Raw genomic sequence first — 18788 nt, forward strand, 5'->3', positions numbered from 1 at the left:
GTTGACTTACAACCCGCTTCCCAGAGGTCTCACTGTGCCGGTCCAGCCCCATCCATCTCCTCCGAGATGCCCCAACGGCTGGCCCGAGAAAAGACGAATCAGACAAACACTATGTTGAGGGTCCGCCTCCACGGCGACATGGCGGCCAGCTCGGCGCGGTAGGCGTTGATGGCGTCCCAGTCGAGCTCGCGGCGGCCGGTGTCGACGTCGATGTCGCGCGTGCGCAGCCAGCCCTTGCGCTTCCAGCCGAAGCCGACGAGCCAGAAGACGATGACGACGGGGAAGGCGAGGTACGACTTGAAGAAGCCCGCGGCGTCGTTGAAGCCGCCGCTCGGCGGGCAGATGGCGACGAAGAGCTGATTTTACGTGACGGGTTAGTTAGATGGATCGGAGAGAGCTCATTGGAGGTTTTTGGGGGAATAGCAATGGCCCCGGGATTGTTGGCAGTGAGGTAGGTACACACCTGAGCAATCAGCACGAGGACGACCAGCCCTAGGCCGATCCAGCTCCCGTACACGCCGCCGATGGCCTTGAAGGGGATCTCCTCGGTGGTGTGGCCGTGGAAGGCCCAGGCGCGGCGGAAGCGGATGTGCGCGAGGCAGATGCTGCCCCAGGTGAAGAGCGCCGCCAGCCCGGACAGCGCGAGCAGCCAGTCGAAGACGACGGGGCCCTTGGCGTTGAGGTTTACGTATGCGAGGCAGCCGAAGAGCAGGATGATGCTGACGCTCCAGAGGGGGCGGCCTGAGCGGTCGATGTCTGTCGTCACGTGTCAGTAGGTGTAGCACAGGCTGGCAACAGCGTTCCCCAGGGTTTTGCGTCGGGGTATTGTATTTTGAAAGGGGGAAGGGGGGCATATGCATACAAGTAAACACCTTCGGAGCATAGCCCTGCTGCGCAAGCGCAGTGAGCGTGCGGCTGCCACCATATACACCAGACACGCCAATGGATACCACTGAGACGAGAATAATGACATTCATAAACGAGTCAAAGCCCTTGAGGCCGGCATACTTGCCAACCAGGACAAAAGGCGACGCGTTGACGTCAGCATAAGGGTTCGCGCCGAGCAGGCTCTCGTCATTCGAGTCGATGAGCAGGCCGACGAAGAACAAGCCCAGGATATAGAAGAGGGTGATACGCCAGAAGACCTGCTTGATGGCGCCGGGCAAGCTCTTGACGGGGTTCTCGGACTCGGCGGCGGCGAGGCCAACGAGCTCGGTGCCGCTGAAGGCGAAGGCGGCGGTGACGAAGACGGAGCAGAAGCCGCGGAAGCCGTTCTTGAAGGCGCCCGGGTCGTACCACAGGCGGGCCCCCCAGTACTCGCTGTAGTTGCCGGAGGAGGGCCCGCCGCCCAGGACGCAGACCAGGGCGATGAGCATGAAGATGACGGTGGCGGCCAGCTTCAGGCAGCTGGACCAGAACTCTTCCTCGGCGTAGCCGAGAGTGCCGAAGACGTTGACCATGACGATGAAGACGAGGAAGACCGAGATCCAGACTGCCACTGAGATGTTTGGATTCCAGTATTGGACGGTCAGACCGCAGACTGTAAGTTCGAGGGGAAGGACGACGGCCCATTGGAAGACGTAGTTCCAGCCCTAAAGTGTATGTTAGTCCAAAGGTTGTTGTCAGGAAATTAGCTCAGGCTCAGGGATCCTCACCATGGCAAAGCCCCAACTGGGGTCGATGAACCTCGTGGAATAGGTATAGAAACCACCAGAGACAGGATACATGACAGCCATCTCGCCCAATGCATATACAACGTTGAACATCATGACACCGATGATGAGGAAATCGATCAACAGGGAGCCAGGCCCTCCATTAGACAAGGCGCTGCCAGACCCGACGAAGAAACCAGCACCAATGGAGCCCCCGATGGCAATCATGTGCAAGTGGCGCGTCTTCATGGAGCGGTCGAGCTCGACAATGCCCCGGCCGTAGGCACGGGGCTTGAAGCTGTCGAAGGTCAGCCCCAGACGGGTCATCAGGGGCTCCGAGGCGATCTCCTCGGCGACATTTTTGTGATGTGGCGAGGTGGGCGAGCCATCACGGCCGTCGTAGCTCGGAGGCAAGACGTCGCCTTCTGACTTTGAGATGGCAGGTTGGGCGGGCGTTAAGCCCTTTTCTTCGGTTGACATGGTGACGATCAGCTTTGGGGTGGTATGACCAGTAAATGTAGTGATTCTCGTGTGTCTGAGTGTGTGTTGGTGTCTACAATTCTGAAGTGAAGGTGTATGTAAGATGCTTAACAGCTACATTCACTGGTCACTGAGCTCGGTAAAGAAAAGTTGTGGCAAGCAAGAGGAACAAATGAATTTCGTGACAGCTGCAGGTGAGGGGTCGAGATTGGAGAGCGGCTGAGCACGGCCTTGAGCAGGGAAAGGAAGCGCGCTGCGACTGTGTATGTATGTGTCCTATAGTATGTATGTGTGTGTGCGTGCGTGCTGGTCCTCAATGCAACCGCAGGCTCAGGCACGAAGCTAGCCGCGTTTTGCCTGGGTGGTGGTCCCGCCGCACTGGAGTCGACTGGCCGGTCACGAGCAGGATGAAACGGATCGAATATTTCTGGAAGCTGGGGATGTATGGTCTGCCAAGTTGCTAGCGAAAACGACTTATCGTCCAATTGGCGATTGATGCTGCCAGCGACGGTGCAGGGCGTAGTCGAGTGAGAGCCGGGGGTGACGGGGGTTGCGGAAGGTGTGACGTTTTGGGGTTTTCATGTGTCAATGATACTGGCGAGTGAGGAGGCAGGCCAAGAGCTGGAAGAGGCCAAAGAGGCTGAAGCCGTGTGATCGCTGATCATCTAGGCTTGATGCGGAGCGATGAGACGATGAAGAGAGAGGATGAAGACCGACGATGAAGACAGGTGGGGTATGATAGGGGAGGAAAAAGCAACGCAATGCAAGGAATTAAGAATAGAAATCAGGTTGGGTCAACAAAGGATATCAGGGCTAAATAACAAGCTGCTTGCAGACAGCAGCGTCTCGAATGTGAACCCAAATTCGAACTATATCATGCCAGAGAGTAAGGGACATCGCCTCTCTCTCTTTTTCTTCTTCTGTCTCTCTATCGGTCAAGGTGTTTACGAGGCTCTTTCGGACCAGCAAATGCCTGTCCAACAGAGACAACAGAGGGAAATGGACGGCTTAAGCGAGTGGGCAGGACGCAAGATCCGCAGTAACGAGATAGAGTTCCACGGCGTTGCACCCGGAATCAGACATGGCGACGCCGGCACGCAATGCGGAGGATTTGCAGGGTGGGATTGCGTGGGCAGGGCAACAGAACCGCTCATTTCTTCGCCAGATGCCCATGTCCACGTCTGCGTCCTTTTCCGTGTCCACGTCCGCGTTGACCCCCGGCTGGGACAGGTTGGTTAGCAACGGCACAGTTGGTTCGAAAAGCCCTCATATCCACTCCCTGGTGCCCCTGGTCAACATCCGCCAGACCCTAGGCGATGAGAACAAGACACCAAGACCGGGAGAAAAGGCTTAGCGGGACTCGGCAAAGCTTTCCCAGAAGCAGTGGGGGGCGCCTTTGGGCGGCTGGGCATCGCTGGGCACGAGGCCATGTTCGCCAAGTCCACCAAGTCCACCAAGTGCCGAGGGGTAAAATGTCGTCGACATCGAGACTGGGTCTGGTTGCTCTGCTCCATGAGTTCATGTCTGCCCACCTGTTCGTCTCGAGAGGGCTTTGCGACCTGAATTGAGTTGACCTGACATTGTAAGCATACCCAAGGTGTTTGCATTCCCTGCATGGAAAGTCTAATACGCAGGTAAGCGGCATGGAAGAGGGAGAGAGAGAAATGAAGGAGGTCAGATTGACTGACGCCCGTCGACCGGCTCCTCAGCCCCCCTTCCCCCCGTGCACCCCAGTCCACCCCAGTCCCGCACTCCCGCACCCGGCAAAGCTGCATGGGGGCTTGGGGGGCTTGGGGAAGTGGGGCGCGCTAGTCCCGCCTTTTACCCCGGACTTGTGAGCGGGCCCGATCCTTCAAATGACATAATGATAATGACAACCAATCCATCGGTCACTCTGCTTCTCGAGTCTTCAAGTCCCAACCAATCCGACCTTCCGATCCGTCTGCTCCGTCACCAATCACCAGGGAAATGCGAAATGAATCTGAGGCCACTGCAGGTCATCAAGTTTCCCATCCTGACCTGTGGAACCTGTTACACAGAAACAGCCTTCAGAGAGAATGTTGTTATCCTGTGGTGACACCACGCCGCACCTCTTCTCCATATGGCATTTGCAGTGCCATGTAGATCGGCCTACTGCGTGTCTGAAGGTTAGAAGGGTAGTACACAGTAATAGAACCTGGTTACCTTGAACTCCTACTACACATTCGACAGTTTGTCTTTCACAGCAGGAATCAGCCATGCATGGTCCCACTGAAAATAATGTGCATGTGCTTAACTGAAGTTTCGTATAGAAATGAGCAAACTTGGAGGTACAGCTGGAAGAGAATGCTATGAGATGGAGGAGAAGACAAGACATCTAGCTCAGGTAGCTTGAATCCTTGGGGAAAGGTTACACACCACTCGACAGCGAGATAAATTTGTACAGATAGAAGGGAACTAAGCTTACGTTCAACCCAGAGGCAGCCCCCAGCTTACCCGCATGCTTCGTATGGAACGTCTCTAAAATAAGCCATCCTGCCTTTTTGCGGCAGTGAGAGATTTTGGATCTCTTTGCAGTCCTTGTCGAACCTAGGCCTCGCAGATCATCTTCTCTTAATCATTCACGCCTCCCTGCTCTCCTCAATCATCACGCCACTCATATGATTCTAAGCTCCTGTAGCATTCATCGTCCTCAGCGCTCCATTCTCTGTGCTCCTTCAATAGTGCCGCAGCTGCATAGTGTCCGTTCCGCTTGGCGCGCAGTACAGCCTTCATGTATTGCGTTATGTGAGGCCCATCCGTGCTTGCGCCGTAGTTCAGCAATAGCTGAAGCGTATCGACACGGCCATATTCTGCGGCTGCTTCTAAGGCTGTATGGCCGTGGTACTGTGCTCCTCTAGCATCTGGATCGGCCCCAAGGTCCAGAAGGCGGTGTATAATGCCCAGATACCCACGCATACAAGCAAGCTGGAGAGCGGTGGCACCGTTACTCTTTGCTGCTGGTGCGTCAATGGAAGCTCCATGCTCTAGGAAAAGGTTGACTAGGTTTAGATCCCCTCGGTCCACTGAAGCTTGTAAGGCAGTTCGCGGCAAAAGCTTCAGGCGGTCCGTATGCTTCGGTGGCTCCTCGTTGACGTTGGCACCGGCCTCTAGAAGCATCATCGCAACGTCCCAATCTCCATTGTGGGCGGCCATCTGAAGCGCAGTTGGACACCAGGCTGGCCGCGAGTGATCATCTATGCTCACAAGGCTGCGCCACGCGCTGAGTTGTTGTAGTCGATGGAGAAAAGCCATGCGGTGTGCAGCAACAGCTACAATAACCGTCAATGCGTCGGGCTCGTAAGAACAGGCCAGTAAACAATCCATTATATCCCCAGCACGTTGTTCATCCGCTGCCATGGCTACTCCCACCAGTGGAGAGCACTTCACCCAGTCTTCGCAGCCCGGGTGCATGTCTACCTCTGCTGGAAATACCTCAGTATACGTAGGCCATCGGTATGGTATGATCACACCTCCGCTCTCTAAACAGGTGATCAGGACTTCCCTCGCGAGCCACGCAGTGTTCACCTGGCGAGGTGTACCCGGAGTGATAAGCATGCGCAAAACCACAGAATGCCCAAATGCTGCGGTGATCAGCAAGGTCGTGTTCTCTTTCTCGCAGTCGCAATTGATTACTGTGCGTCGACTTGCCAAGGCTTTGATCTCTGGAGTACCTAAAAAAGCTCGGCCCATCGCGTCGTGCTGCAGCACGCGTAAGATGGCCGCACAAAGCGCCCCGGAATCATAGGCCGCAGACATTCGACTGAGGGTATACCGCAATGCATCTTCAGTGAAATCTCGAAGACAACATTGCAGCAATGATTGGCCGGAGACTTGCAACCGTTCCAGATCTGGCAACGCATGCAGAAGTTTGATCTGGGTTTGCGTCGACAACTTTGATGCCCCCCGACCTTGAAAGGCACATGCAATGTCTTCCTCCAGCTCGACTCCCTCTCCAAAGAGGAATTGCACAATCCCATCGTGGCCATATTTGATGGCGAGTTTCAAACAAGTTGTCCTGAGTCGTTCCATGTTAGACTCCCACCGGGCATGTCTGAGCAATTCTTTCAGCAAGAGAAGCATTCCGAATTCCGCCGCTAATGCGGTCTCCTGGCCCGTAATCTCGACACCTCGATTGAGAAGCTCAAGAGCAACTTCTTCGTTCTTTGCGATTATGGAATATTCCAACGGACTCTCTGCACTGGTCTCTGCAATCCGAGCCCGTGTAGAGTGGACAGACTCGGGTGCATGCGGTACGCAGTATTCCAGAAACCCATCCCCTAAACATCCAACACTTTCAAGAATATGTTCCGACGAAAATGCGTAGCGTTGGACACGATATTCGAGGTCGGCACCTGCATCTACAAGTAAAGCAATAATGCTGCGAACCTGTTTCTCATCCATACCAGGCGGACGCGAACATAAGGAATGCAGAGGCGATTCTTGGATTCCGTATGAGGCGTGAATTGGAGGGATGTTGATGGTTGCCCCTCGGCTAATGAGTAATTTCACGATGTCGACATCCAGCTTGTCTCTGAGAAAGGCTGCCGCTAGACATGAGGAGCCGAAACGATTCAATCCGCTCACATTCCCACCATGCTGCAACAGAAGATCGAGCGTGATGAGATCAACACAACTTGAAGCCAGAATCATTGTCTCTAGGGTTATTGTAACCCCCTTTCGTATCAGATATTTCAAAATGCCGATGCTTTTGCTCATTGGACAGTTGTCATCATGGTTCATCGTCGCTGTCTTTCTGCACCGACAATTGTCCCACAGAGATGGGTGGATGCACACAGTGCCCAATACACTTATGCTATCAACCTCTGGGTATCTTCGGTTTGATTTGTTTGGGTCACCAAGATGATTGAAGTCCAAATCAAGAGATGGATCGGACTGCAGCATGCGATCTGCAGTGTGGATATGTCCGTTGATGATGGCAAGCCTCAAGCTCTCCTGGCCAAAGACGGCGCCCGAGTCAAGTAGGAGGTTGATGAGACCATCGCGTTGCCATCGAAGTGCATAGTCAAGGGCGGAGAGACCTTCGGGATTGTCCTCGCACACAATGCGCTGGTTTGGGTCTGCCCCACTCTGAAGCAGCAGGACCGCCAGGTCAGCATCATTGCGGATGATTGAGAAACTGAAGAGCTTTTCAATCAATGCTCTCAATGTCACTTCTTCTCCTGCTTTAAGGAGACTCTCCCAAATCGATCTGAATGAGACGATACTCTTCAGTTCATGTCCTAGAAGGCGTGTGTCGGAACGCAATTTGGATTTGCCATGAATGGCGTTATACATGAGGTTGTTTGATATCTGGAATACGAGGATGCTGAAGAGCTGAGCATCATAGAGCGCCTCCTTAGTGACGGCTTGCATTTCGGCAGTCCAAACATCTTCTGGCCACTCCGGCATTGTAACGTAGCGACTGTAGAGCTCCTGTTCAAATTTGGCTCTATAGAGCGGAACTGTCCCGCCACGATACACTGGCGCATTACGCAGGGCACCCAGGGCGACCTCTGATTGAGACTGTGTCGGATAGCCGGCTTGAGTTACATCCAGGACATCGACATTTGAGTCAGCAGATGTCAATGAGAAGTCTGCAGGATGAGGGGTCAGTCAGCCCAATTGTCTCTTTGACCTTGCAACATCCGGCTGGACTTCGATTCTGAAGATTGGACTCCTGCGAAAGACGGAAGATGATTTGAAAATTGACGTGTTACAATATTCAAAAAAAAAAATTCGAGGAGACAAAGCGATTATCGCACCTCTTAGTAATTTTTGCCTGAATCGCAGCCACGGCAATGACAATAACGCCTGCATGGGGTAGCGCAAAGAACTGTGCGCCTGTGTCGAAGCTCGTATAAGGTCACAGGTAGGCTCTGGTGATGCAGGTGGGGTGCAAATCACCAGGTCGAAGCCTTCTGGACATTTGGGGCTTGCTACGATTAGACTTGTTAGTCAATTTTCGTTATAGTGAAGTTCTGCCTATGATGACATTGAAGTCAAACTTGCCAGCAGGTGCAGCGAGAAGCGTCGGGACGTTGTATCGCCTGGTTTCCTTGATGACTTTGGCACGCGGTATGGAGGTGCCGTTGAGAAAGAGGGAACTGTCTTTCTTGTTCTCTGCCCTCTTTTTCATCGTGTAGTCAGCGAACCTCCACGCTGCTTCCGTGAGATTGGTGCGACGACCCCAGAGCCTGAGTTGATACTCCAGCTGCGACTTTCTGACCAAAGGGTCAGCACTGGATATGGTAATATGCAAAGGCTTGAGGCTAACGTGATGCTAGGGCCATCCTTGGATATTTCCTTTCTCACTTGACTTTGGCTTTTGCCTTCAGACAGGAGTTTAAGGACCCTTGGCTTCAGCACCTCCCAGTCTATCGCGGCTGAACGAGGTGGCATGATATTGTGGTTGTTGCCTTGCTTATATCGAATAAAAGGAACTGATCAATGCAGGGTAGAGATGCTTCCAAGATGGAGTCGATATCTGCTGTCGATATCAAAAGTTACGCGAAGAAAAGAATCAGATCGTCTCTTCCGTCTTCTCCGCGTTTTGTATCCAAGCAGAAGCTGATCTTTCCTAGGTTACACAAATAAAGTTTTGCCGTACGAGAGGATTCTGATTCGACGAGACCAGAATCTGGAAAGGATTTAGCAACAAACGAAAGATCACTGGCTGTGTGACGTGTGAGCCACGCTGATTGGGCCTGCCCAAGATCTGGAATATGCAAGCAACACTTAGTTCCGAGAGAAGCTAATGCAAGCACAAGAGGCTGTGCAGATAAGCCCAGTTGCCAGGCCTGCTTGCCGAAAGCTTAGGTCGTACCTCATTGGTGAGAACCATCTTCTGAATGTAAAGGTACATGCAGAGACATCAGAAGCAATTCAATTGGATATAACCAAAATCGGGATTGCGATGGCGCGAGGCTCTGCATGAAAACACATATGTCTCTCGCCTGCTTTTGGTAACAGGGCGTTCTCTGTCACAACATATATATTTCGAAATTTAAAGAATTGAACTCAATCCTGCAGCAGTTCAGACTGTTTCATTTGTAATCTGACTTCACCACTCCACAAAGTTCACATTATATCTTTTCTGGCCTGGTTCCAATGACTGTATCAGCTGAGTTGACCGTTGCAATTCTGGGCGTCATTGTATCAGTTCCCTCAGCAATTCTGGTCATCTTCAAATGCAGGCACAACCGACACTCCCAGACACTGTTGCCCACAACCTTCAGTTAGTACTTGCATAAAATTTGACCTTGAGCTCCATATTCTTTTCCTATTGTTTTGCTCCATTTTAGATTCACTGACCATCTGTAGATCAAGCTCAGCACCCCGTGCCGGTATACTACCTCGCCGCCGATGTACGAGTGTACCACGAGACTCCTAAATGGACGGCTGCGGAATGTGGCCAATGGGACACTGAATGCACAGGACTTCGGACTGCCAATAGTGTATAGTGTTGCTGTATGCTCTAGTGTGGACGTTTTTGGAGACTTGCACGGCCAATTGCAAGTTGGTGCTCTCGTTTCGGTCCTTTCCTGAACTTATGTCAAGGAGTGGCCAGATGCCTTGGAGGCTGCCGGACTATTCTTCTCATGCTCTCTGCAAGCACAATTTTGGTCATCCATTTCTGGTACATAACTAAGTGCTCCAATCACACCACTGTCGCTGATTGATTTATGCCATGTCTCCATCCATACATGTGAGCCTTTACACAGTATCAACCAACGATGCCTATTCCTTGCTACTAGGCTAGAGCCTCAGATTTAAATTTCCACTGTTAGAAATCAAAATGAGTGGTGGGGACGGGAGAGTTGAGTGTTGTGCGGAATCCACGCTCTCCGTCACAGAGTTGAGGAAGAAGATTGACCACAGGGTAAGCGGCCAGAGTAGGGGTGAATTTCGGGTAGTAATCGTCCGAAACTGGGAAGCTAATATGCATCTTCCAGGGCGCATCGCCATTACAACTGATGATAAATCCTGACTGATACTTGTCGAGGTCCCACTCATCGCCCCAGGCCTTGCTCAGCTTGGTGGTGACGAACCAATTAGCACGGTACTTGATTATGACCTTTCCCTTGTAGATCCCGTCATGGGAAATGCGAAGCGCGGCGACCGTGCCTTTGGGAACCAGGCCAGATGCGATTTTGATGTCCTCCAAGGCCAGCGCCTTTTCGCCGCTCACTTTGACCTCGTCCAGCTCGATCCCGAGTCCTTGAGCTGTTATTCTGATGGAACCTTGGAAGTCTTCGGCCACCTTGCTCAACATCTGTTCTGAAAAATCAGAGTCCGGCTGGCCATAGCCCATCTGGTTGAAGATCATGTCGGCTGAATTCGTTCGGCTCGACAAATTCGCATACTCGTTGATGACCAAGCAGTCCAGCTTCCGCTGGTAAGAAAGCAGAACCAGCGGCAGCAACTCAGTGGCCGTACCTGGACTGCTACCTATGGATCGTAGAGCCGTGTTTCCTTTCTTCAAGCCTGCCTCGATGAGACTTCGGTGTTCCGGCTTCAGCCAATTCGGATTGAGGAGATCAGTGCGCGTCGTCCCTACATCCTTGCCAGAACCCAAGATCTTACTTAGTTCCTCGAAGTTGGTTTGTCTGGGCATGTACGCGACCGCGTCGGCCTTGATGGCCAAGATCTCCTCCAATTTGTCGGTTGCCTTGATGCCAGTGGGTTTGGGATCAGACAGTTCGCAAAGCTCACTAGCGTCCTTTCCGACCTTGTCCTTAGTGTAGACTAGCACACCGGCAAGCTCCAGCAGGGGATGCTCGATGATGGCCCGGAGCGACACATTACCGACATTGCCTGTCGCGACTTGAATAACACGGTACTTCTTAGTGGGGGTCGCCATCTTGGAAAAGTGTGGAATTTCTGCTGTAGGAATTGTGTGTCGTGTATTGTGGCGCAGAGGGAAGGAATGAGTTGACCGGGCCCGCGTTCATGTTTTAAAATAGAGACATCTAGAACTATTTACAACTTATAAAAAAGGCTTAGCCGCTGAATAGGTCGTTGCGACACTGCTTCCCATGGTTGCCGCAATGCATAAAGATTTGGGTTCAAAATGCCTTCGGACGCGAGACCGAAGAGAGAGCGAATACGAGACGGGCATGCAAAAGTCCTCGGACCGAGATGCCATAGGTACAGTAATTTCTCTAAACGCTGCAAGGCACTTCGCAGCGAACTTAGCCCTGCGTATAGTGCGGAGATAGGAGTCTCGGGAGCGTTAAGCATTCCGGCTTCTTCTTCGTGGCCGAGCAATTACAGTTGGGGAGATTTGACAACGATAATGAAATGCTATGCTATTTGTTTGTATGGCCCGTAAAGGCCCCGATTTTTCCTCTAACTTGCTCCACTAATGTGGCGTTTCACCCCTGAAATGTGGCTAAGAGGTCTAACAATTGGCATTGGAGGCCCGAAGCGGAGCTTCTAGGCTGCCAGAACGTTAGGTTGCAAATATTGGATGAACACCATGATGCCGGGTAACCATTGGCACCCAATCCGCATATCGCTTGATAGACAATGGCAGTCATGGATAGTCAGCGGTCTCCGTCTGTATTCAGTGTTGGAGTTTCGCTGGTATTTCGATTTAAGGTAGCTTTTACATGTAAATGAGAACTTCAGATCAAAATTACCCGCGCAGTGAGCGCACAAGTTTGAGTGTCTGTGGTTGATTTCTCGGAGCAGAATAAGAATAAAGTACTAGTTCCGGACAAAATAGTAGCGAAATCCCCATAAATGTCTATCATACTTGATTCAAGGACTTTACAAGTACTGCACGTTCACAGACCTGAGTGAAATTGCGATGTATCTCGTTATTCCCGCTCGTCCTATCTACCTGGACATCCCAACAAGGATCCATCTCGATCAAGTCAGTCCACCCCAGAACTATGGTTACTACGCAATCGGATCTCTTTTACACCCTGACTCAATTATTGCTTAGACTGTACAGCCTTTTTGTAGCTCCAGTCACCATAACCGCCCATTGCGCAGCCGCCACCGTCAACTGGAGCATCAATACCCGATACGTATGAAGCATCAGGGGATAGGAGGAAAGCCGCCATTTTTGCGACCTCGTCTGGCTTTCCCAGTCTTCTCATGGCTGAATGATCAGCCATCCACTGCAGATCGAGCAATCCCTTGGCCGCAAGTTCATGCAACACGGGACTGCTATCGATAGGCCCGCTGAGACATCACATAGTTGTCAGGACTTCATCTAACATCGAGTTTTGGTGGACTGGATCGAACATACGGTACCAAACAATTGACCCGAATTCCCTCAGGCCCGTATTCCACAGCGGCTGTCCTCGTGAGCCCGCGGATCCCCCACTTGGACGCGCCGTAGGCACCATGGTGAGGAAGGCCAGCCAAGCCGCCTCCGGAGCTGCAGTTAAGAATAGACCCGCCGGGTCGTGTAATGACCTTGAGCTGGGCTCTTAGGCAATTCATAGTACCTCGCAAGTTCAAGTCTATCGCGTGCTGCCAATCTTCATCGACCTATAGGTGAGTTTCTGTCAGCCTCGACTCGCACCAGGTGCGCTGGCAGCGTATCCTTACAATTTCGATAATTCTGTCCTCAGCTTTCCGATTTCCCTTTCTCTCACCTCCAGCGATGTTCGCAGCGCCGTCCAGGCGACCGAATTCAGCTACGATCGATGAGATCCAATCGTCAACTTGCTTCGGGTCTATGACGTCCACTTTAGTAGTCATGACTTTGCAGTCGGGACAGGCTGCCACGCTATGAGTCGGAGTGCTGTCAGTATCTTTCTCCTTTACGGTTCAGCGATATCTCTGAGGGTCTTACATCTCCTTCTTTCTGGCCTCCATTCCCTCCTCATGCACATCTGCAATAGCGACAGCTGCAGCCCCCAGTTGGGCCAGCCGAAGGGCTGTTGCGCCCCCAATGCCTCCACCACCGCCAGTGATAGCGAAGACGAGACCTTTGCAAGAACGGAAATCGAATGAAGCCATGGTAGCAGTGACAGGCAAGCAGATAATCAAAGAGAAACGGGTAATCTTAGGCGAAAAGAGATACTATCACTTGTAAAGTTCAACTCGAGGTGTATCGTGCCCATGAAATCTGCTATTTTACGAAATTCCACATCCAAGTACCGCTCGGGGTCGGGTTACTCGTTCATAAAGACCCCCGCGCGTCGGACAGAAGCTTGAGGCAGTGCCGGCTTTGTGGTGTTCATTCTGCGAAACCGACCACCCTAACAACCGCACTCGTACTTCGGTCTCGTATTCGCATTTCCCCTCGGCAAAAGATCCACAACAACGACAGTGGTCTTGCTATACAAATGACTATTTACAGCCGTATTTCAAGTCGTTGCAGACTCGATGTTGCAATGCAATGAACCCTTTTTCACTCAACTAAACCAAACTTTACACAAAATGGCTTCCAACGTGTTTGAAACCGCCAAGTCCGCCGATTGGCACATTAAAGCCTTGTTCACGGTTGTGATACTGCTGGTTTCGCTGCTAGCCAATGAATGGATTAATAAGCTCTGGCTGTCTTGGCGGCTGAGGAAATATCCCATCGCCAACCATGGGAAGCCTCAGGAGGAATTCATGAGGGGTGCAGCATCCGTTATGCGCAAAGGACTCGACACAGTAAGTGATCATGACCAGCAGCATTTCTATTGAGTTAACGATGCTCTGAAAGTTGCTGCTAACCACAAATTGTTACTCATAGTTCAAGGGCCAACCTTTCCGCGTTGATGACTTCTCGCAATCTGGGCCGAAACTGCTGCTATCACCCAAATACATCGACGAAATCAAAAGCAACCCAGCTTGTGATTTTGGTTCCTTCGTTCACAAGGTAGCCCAGCAGTGATGCATTGTTTCGTGCCTCATGATGTGCTGATTCGAATTAGGACTTTTATGCCAACTATCCTGGGTTTGAACCGTTTGGCACGGCGACCAGCGCCTCAATTTTCCAGGATGCTGTGCGTAAGGAACTCGCCCAGGTACTTGGTGAGTCTTTGGTCCCAGGCTGCAAAAGTCATTCGCTCGTTAACAAATCTGAATCTACCCAGCCCTCACCATCGCACCGATGGCTGCCGAGCTTCCAAACACCCTGAACAAGGTCCTCGGCCACCCGGACTCCTGGTCCGAGATCGAGTTGCAGTCGATGCTGCTCCAATGCATCTCGCGACTCACTAGCAATCTATTTCTCGGACCCAAGTTTATGGAGGACCCTGACTGGCAGTACCTCAGCACACAGTATGTGAAAGACGTCAACATTGCTAGCCAGCGATTGAACAACCTGCCTCCCTTCGTGCGACCGATCGCCCACTGGTTCCTGCCTGAATGCCGGAAGATCAGGGCTGAGGTCAACAAAGCCCGCGCAATGATTGGGCCCGAGGTCGATCGCCGGATGGAGGAGCTCCGGAAGCACGGTGGCCCACGTCGCAGGGTACTCGACAGCGTTGACTGGTTTCTCGCCTCGATGAAGGGCAAAGAGAACATTAAATTTGACATTGCAGTTGCTGAAATATCCCTTTCCATGGCGGCCATCCACACTACCACGCGGACCACAATCTGCTTAATGAGAGACCTGCTGGCCCACCCCGAATACATACAGGACCTGCGTGACGAATGCGTGGCAGTCCTGAAGGAGACAGGCAAGCTTGACAAGACGACGATATTTAAGATGCGGAAGTTAGACAGTGTCTTGAGGGAGAGCATGAGAACAAATCCAGCCTCCGTCTGTAAGTCAATACCTTTTTTTTTAATCCTTCGCTGGCATTCTTGACAGCGGTGTGCTAACCCAACTGGCCGGTAGCAAATATGCCACGCCTTGCTCAACAAGACGTGAAATTTCAAGATGGCACTGTGGTTCCCAAAGGCGCCTACACGATGATTTATCCCCTTCCGCTGGGCAACCCCGAGCTTTATCCAGAGCCAGAAAAGTTCGACGGGTATCGCTTCCTACGCGCCCGCGAGGAACCGAATGCTGAGAACAAATACCAGTCGGTAACAACCGGGACGGACTTTACCTTCTTCGGCCACGGAACGCATGCCTGCCCGGGTCGTTTTCTCGCGACCAATGAGATCAAGCTACTGGTTATTTATCTGCTGCTGCACTACGACTGGGAGCTACCCAAGACTCAGGGCTTGTTACCGACCATGTCGGCTGGGATATTCATGCAACCAGACGGGAGACAAAAGGCTTTGTACAAGATTCGGGAACCGGAGGTGGACATTACCAAGTTCTGTGATATCACTGTGTAGATCAGGAGCCACTTACAGCATAAGATTGAGATTAGTGGCTCATTTGAAACGGCGTTCGATTTCTGTTTAGGTCTGAATATATCATTTCTTAGACTCTTTGAGTCTTTTTCGTTCAGTAATACAAACATACATAAAATACATTGGCCAAGTGGCGCCAACACAAGACTTGGTCTTGATGATCTGTGTGTATTGGTTTCAACTACTCAATCAGTCATGCGGCTTTTGAGCCCGAACCAGGTAGCATTACATGGCGTGCTAGGACAGTATGATGTGTGGAGCAAATTCTGGTGGTCAAGTTGCCAAGCCTGATGTAAGTGCGCCGATATGTACCCGAACGATCCTTCCGGCTGAGAACACAAGGTCAGCAAGGTGAGTTGCAGGAGGAAGAGCGCCGGAAAGTTGCTGCGTAATAATTCAATGTGTGGCCAAAAACAGCTTGAATCAGTGAGATTTGTGTGTTGCATTTAGTTTGAAGAGGGGACCGGAGGCGCTGAGCGAGCCGTGCCGGGCACGTTCTTGTAATGAGTGAGATAGACACACAACCTAGATGCCAGCTCGAGACGACCGTCTGCCTCGAGTCACCCGTCTTACGACAGGCTGAAGCAAAGGATGGCACCATTGCGGTTGAGATCTCATGTTGCGACACAGGGAGTTGGGCCTTTGCGCGCAGGAGCAGGTTCTCTAGACCACCGATGGAGAGGATCTTGGCACATAGATAATAAAGGAGAGCGGCATTGTATGATTGTTGGCAACATCCGATATCATAGAGAACCCAAGGCGTGTCTTGGGTCGTGACGGGTAACTTTGCTCGAGAGCTTCGTGGATGTCGGTGCTGGAAGTGAACGTCTTTCGACACCAGTATCAGATTGATCTGATCCACCGAGTGGTTGAAGTCGCATAGCATCGTTTCAATCGAGCACTGCACTGCTCGTACTGTCAGTCAAGAATGTCATGGACGCAAACGGGAACGAACGGAATAGATCCTACGCATTGCAGGTCTGGTGGCCCAATTTGTAGCTGAATGCCAGGCGTTGATGGCATGTTGGTAGCGAAGGGAGGCATAAGTTTCATGTTCACCAGAACTTAGGAATGTGGGATAATGTGCCGTTTAGGGGCTGGGCAGTACCGTGTTGAACCAAGGAATCATGGCCGGGGGAAAGAAAAGGGCCAGGGTTAGAGTAGCAAATTGATGAGCTCTGGGACACGCAATGGCTCCAGTATGTTGACTTTCCTTGAGAATTTTAGTGACTACTGAATCAAGGGCACTTTGCAAAATTCTTGGGAAATCTGTATGAAACTCAATGCTGAAAATATGGGATCGCGATATTTATGGGTTTTGTGCATTTGAAACCTTTTGATGCCATCTGTATTTTCGGAATGCTACGGCCAGTCATGGGCACCTCTCAAGACCTTTGGGAGGCCAGCTAGCTGCCACCTGCTAGCCAGCTAGCAAGTAAACTTAGATAACTTTTTTCCCATCACTCTAAGTTTAGCAAATAAACATTATCGCTCTTTACATATATATATACTATACCTAACTATAGCAATTAATAGCTATAATTTATATACTATAAAGCTACTACATATAACTATATATTATTTAAAGGTTTAGATTTTAAACTTTTTAACTATATTATTTTTATTTGCTTATTACTAAAACTTATAAAGATATACTTAAGTGTTTTTGTATTAATATAATAAGCGCGTACCCTTTAAATTTATATAATTATAAACTATATAGCTAATATATATTATAATTAATATAACTATAATAATACTTTAAAATATAATTTCCTATATTTATTTACTTTATTATATTTTTATACTTTAAACTACTATATATATATTACTATAGCTTATTAAAGAAATATAAAAGCTAAAAAAAAATTTATTTATACTTAACTATTATTATATAACCTATATAATATATATTACTTTTTATAAATAAATATATTATAATAAATTATATTAAAGTTAGTAATATAATTAATTATAAAGTTAAAAATTATTAGCTTAAGCTTTTTTTTAAAAAAAAAGTAGCTAATAAAAATACTTATATAAAGAATAAAAAAAAAGTATTAGGTTATAAATACTTAAAGTTTTAAAAATTTTATAAATTCTTTTAGCTTTAAGATTTTATTACTACTATAATTAATAATTTTAATATAACTAATAATAAATACTTTTACTTATTTACTATTTTAAATATAAAATTTAACTAAAACTATTAAAAGAATTACTACTATTTAGTTAGCTTAAGCGTAATAAAGTATATTATAATTATTTTTAATATAAACTACTCTCTAATTATAGCTTTAAAATTAATTAAAATTCTCTTTTTATTATATTAAGCTACTAGCTTATAAAAAGTATTTATTTTTAAAAGTAATACTATTTAAGTTAAATAGTAAAATTTTAGCTATTATATTCCTTAAGCTAATTAATAGTTTATTATTATATAATTTAAACTAAATATTTAAAAGCTTTATATAGTAAGCACTTATATTTTATTATTAACCTTTTAACTTTATTTATTATTATAATTTTAAAGCTATTTTAATATAGTATTTTTAAAAAAACCTAAAATAAATATTATATATATAGGTTTAAGTATAAAAATAGTTAATTAAATAGTTATATTCTTTATTAAAATGAGTTGTTAAAGAAAAAGATTAAAACTTTAATAACTTAGCTGCTTTTAGCTATTTTATATAAAACTATAAACTACTCTTAAAAAAAAGAATATTAGCTTATTTTAGCTAAAAAAAGCTTAAAGTTAGCAATAAGCTAATATAAATCTTATATAAAAAAATAGTTTATTTTAATATAAATTTATTTATTAATTACTTTAAGTTTTTATATTACTAATATAATAGTTAATATATTAAATATATTATTTTAATAGCTTTTATTAATAAAGCTAATTACTAATAAATAAATAAGCTATTCTAATTAAAATATTTAATAATTACTTTAAAGCTAAATATATTATTTAAAACTTTAATAATATACTTTAAATTATAGCCTATTAATATAGTTAATAATATAATTAGTAAATTCTTTATTTTTAAAAAAGCTATTTTTAATAATAGAGTATTAGTTTAATATATTTAGAGTTAATAGTATAACGCAAAGTTCTTTTAACTTAATAATTATAACTTACTATATATAGCTTTATTAATAATTTAGTATAATTTTAATTTAAACCTTTAAATATTAGTTTAATAGTTTTATTAAGCTAATTTATATATTAAGTATATTTAGGTTTATTAAAATACTGTTTTTTTAATTAAAGGTTAGCTGTAAGCTAAGTAGTAAAAAAAGTTTTAGTTATTAAATTAACTAGCTATATTAATATTATTTTCTGTTTTTTTAATATACTTTTAAATAACT

The 18788-nt window shown here is 47.8% G+C and overlaps 7 protein-coding genes across 7 annotated transcripts; 2 read left to right on the forward strand and 5 right to left on the reverse strand.

The window, feature by feature from the left end:
* Positions 1-98: 98 nt before the first annotated feature.
* J7T55_005660 (mino-acid permease inda1) lies at positions 99-2132 on the reverse strand (the record flags this gene model as incomplete). Its single annotated transcript, XM_053145449.1, has 4 exons — positions 99-356; positions 464-756; positions 863-1592; positions 1656-2132. The coding sequence occupies 4 exons, from the start codon at positions 2130-2132 to the stop codon at positions 99-101; spliced, it is 1758 nt and encodes a 585-aa protein (XP_053000431.1).
* Positions 2133-3213: 1081 nt separating this feature from the next.
* J7T55_005661 (uncharacterized protein) lies at positions 3214-3486 on the forward strand (the record flags this gene model as incomplete). Its single annotated transcript, XM_053145559.1, has 1 exon — positions 3214-3486. The coding sequence occupies one exon, from the start codon at positions 3214-3216 to the stop codon at positions 3484-3486; it is 273 nt and encodes a 90-aa protein (XP_053000432.1).
* Positions 3487-4751: 1265 nt separating this feature from the next.
* J7T55_005662 (uncharacterized protein) lies at positions 4752-8552 on the reverse strand (the record flags this gene model as incomplete). Its single annotated transcript, XM_053130036.1, has 4 exons — positions 4752-7747; positions 7916-8085; positions 8159-8370; positions 8466-8552. 4 exons carry the CDS (start codon positions 8550-8552, stop codon positions 4752-4754), a joined length of 3465 nt encoding a protein of 1154 aa, XP_053000433.1.
* Positions 8553-9936: 1384 nt separating this feature from the next.
* On the reverse strand, positions 9937-11013 carry J7T55_005663 (dihydrodipicolinate reductase; the record flags this gene model as incomplete). The annotated part of the gene is made up of 1 exon (XM_053130146.1): positions 9937-11013. The coding sequence occupies one exon, from the start codon at positions 11011-11013 to the stop codon at positions 9937-9939; it is 1077 nt and encodes a 358-aa protein (XP_053000434.1).
* Positions 11014-12091: 1078 nt separating this feature from the next.
* Positions 12092-13130, reverse strand: J7T55_005664 (uncharacterized protein; the record flags this gene model as incomplete). The annotated part of the gene is made up of 4 exons (XM_053130256.1): positions 12092-12344; positions 12412-12656; positions 12717-12897; positions 12964-13130. The coding sequence occupies 4 exons, from the start codon at positions 13128-13130 to the stop codon at positions 12092-12094; spliced, it is 846 nt and encodes a 281-aa protein (XP_053000435.1).
* Positions 13131-13553: 423 nt separating this feature from the next.
* J7T55_005665 (uncharacterized protein) lies at positions 13554-15395 on the forward strand (the record flags this gene model as incomplete). Its single annotated transcript, XM_053130367.1, has 5 exons — positions 13554-13772; positions 13855-13980; positions 14036-14135; positions 14198-14872; positions 14947-15395. The coding sequence occupies 5 exons, from the start codon at positions 13554-13556 to the stop codon at positions 15393-15395; spliced, it is 1569 nt and encodes a 522-aa protein (XP_053000436.1).
* A 1-nt stretch (position 15396) lies between these two features.
* Positions 15397-16299, reverse strand: J7T55_005666 (uncharacterized protein; the record flags this gene model as incomplete). Its single annotated transcript, XM_053130477.1, has 4 exons — positions 15397-15406; positions 15526-15575; positions 15726-15742; positions 15936-16299. 4 exons carry the CDS (start codon positions 16297-16299, stop codon positions 15397-15399), a joined length of 441 nt encoding a protein of 146 aa, XP_053000437.1.
* Between the last annotated feature and the right edge of the window lie 2489 nt (positions 16300-18788).

The sequence above is a fragment of the Diaporthe amygdali genome (genome assembly GCF_026229845.1).
Source record: "Diaporthe amygdali strain CAA958 chromosome Unknown NODE_1_length_4327563_cov_65_473760, whole genome shotgun sequence".
NCBI classification, from domain to species: domain Eukaryota; kingdom Fungi; phylum Ascomycota; class Sordariomycetes; order Diaporthales; family Diaporthaceae; genus Diaporthe; species Diaporthe amygdali.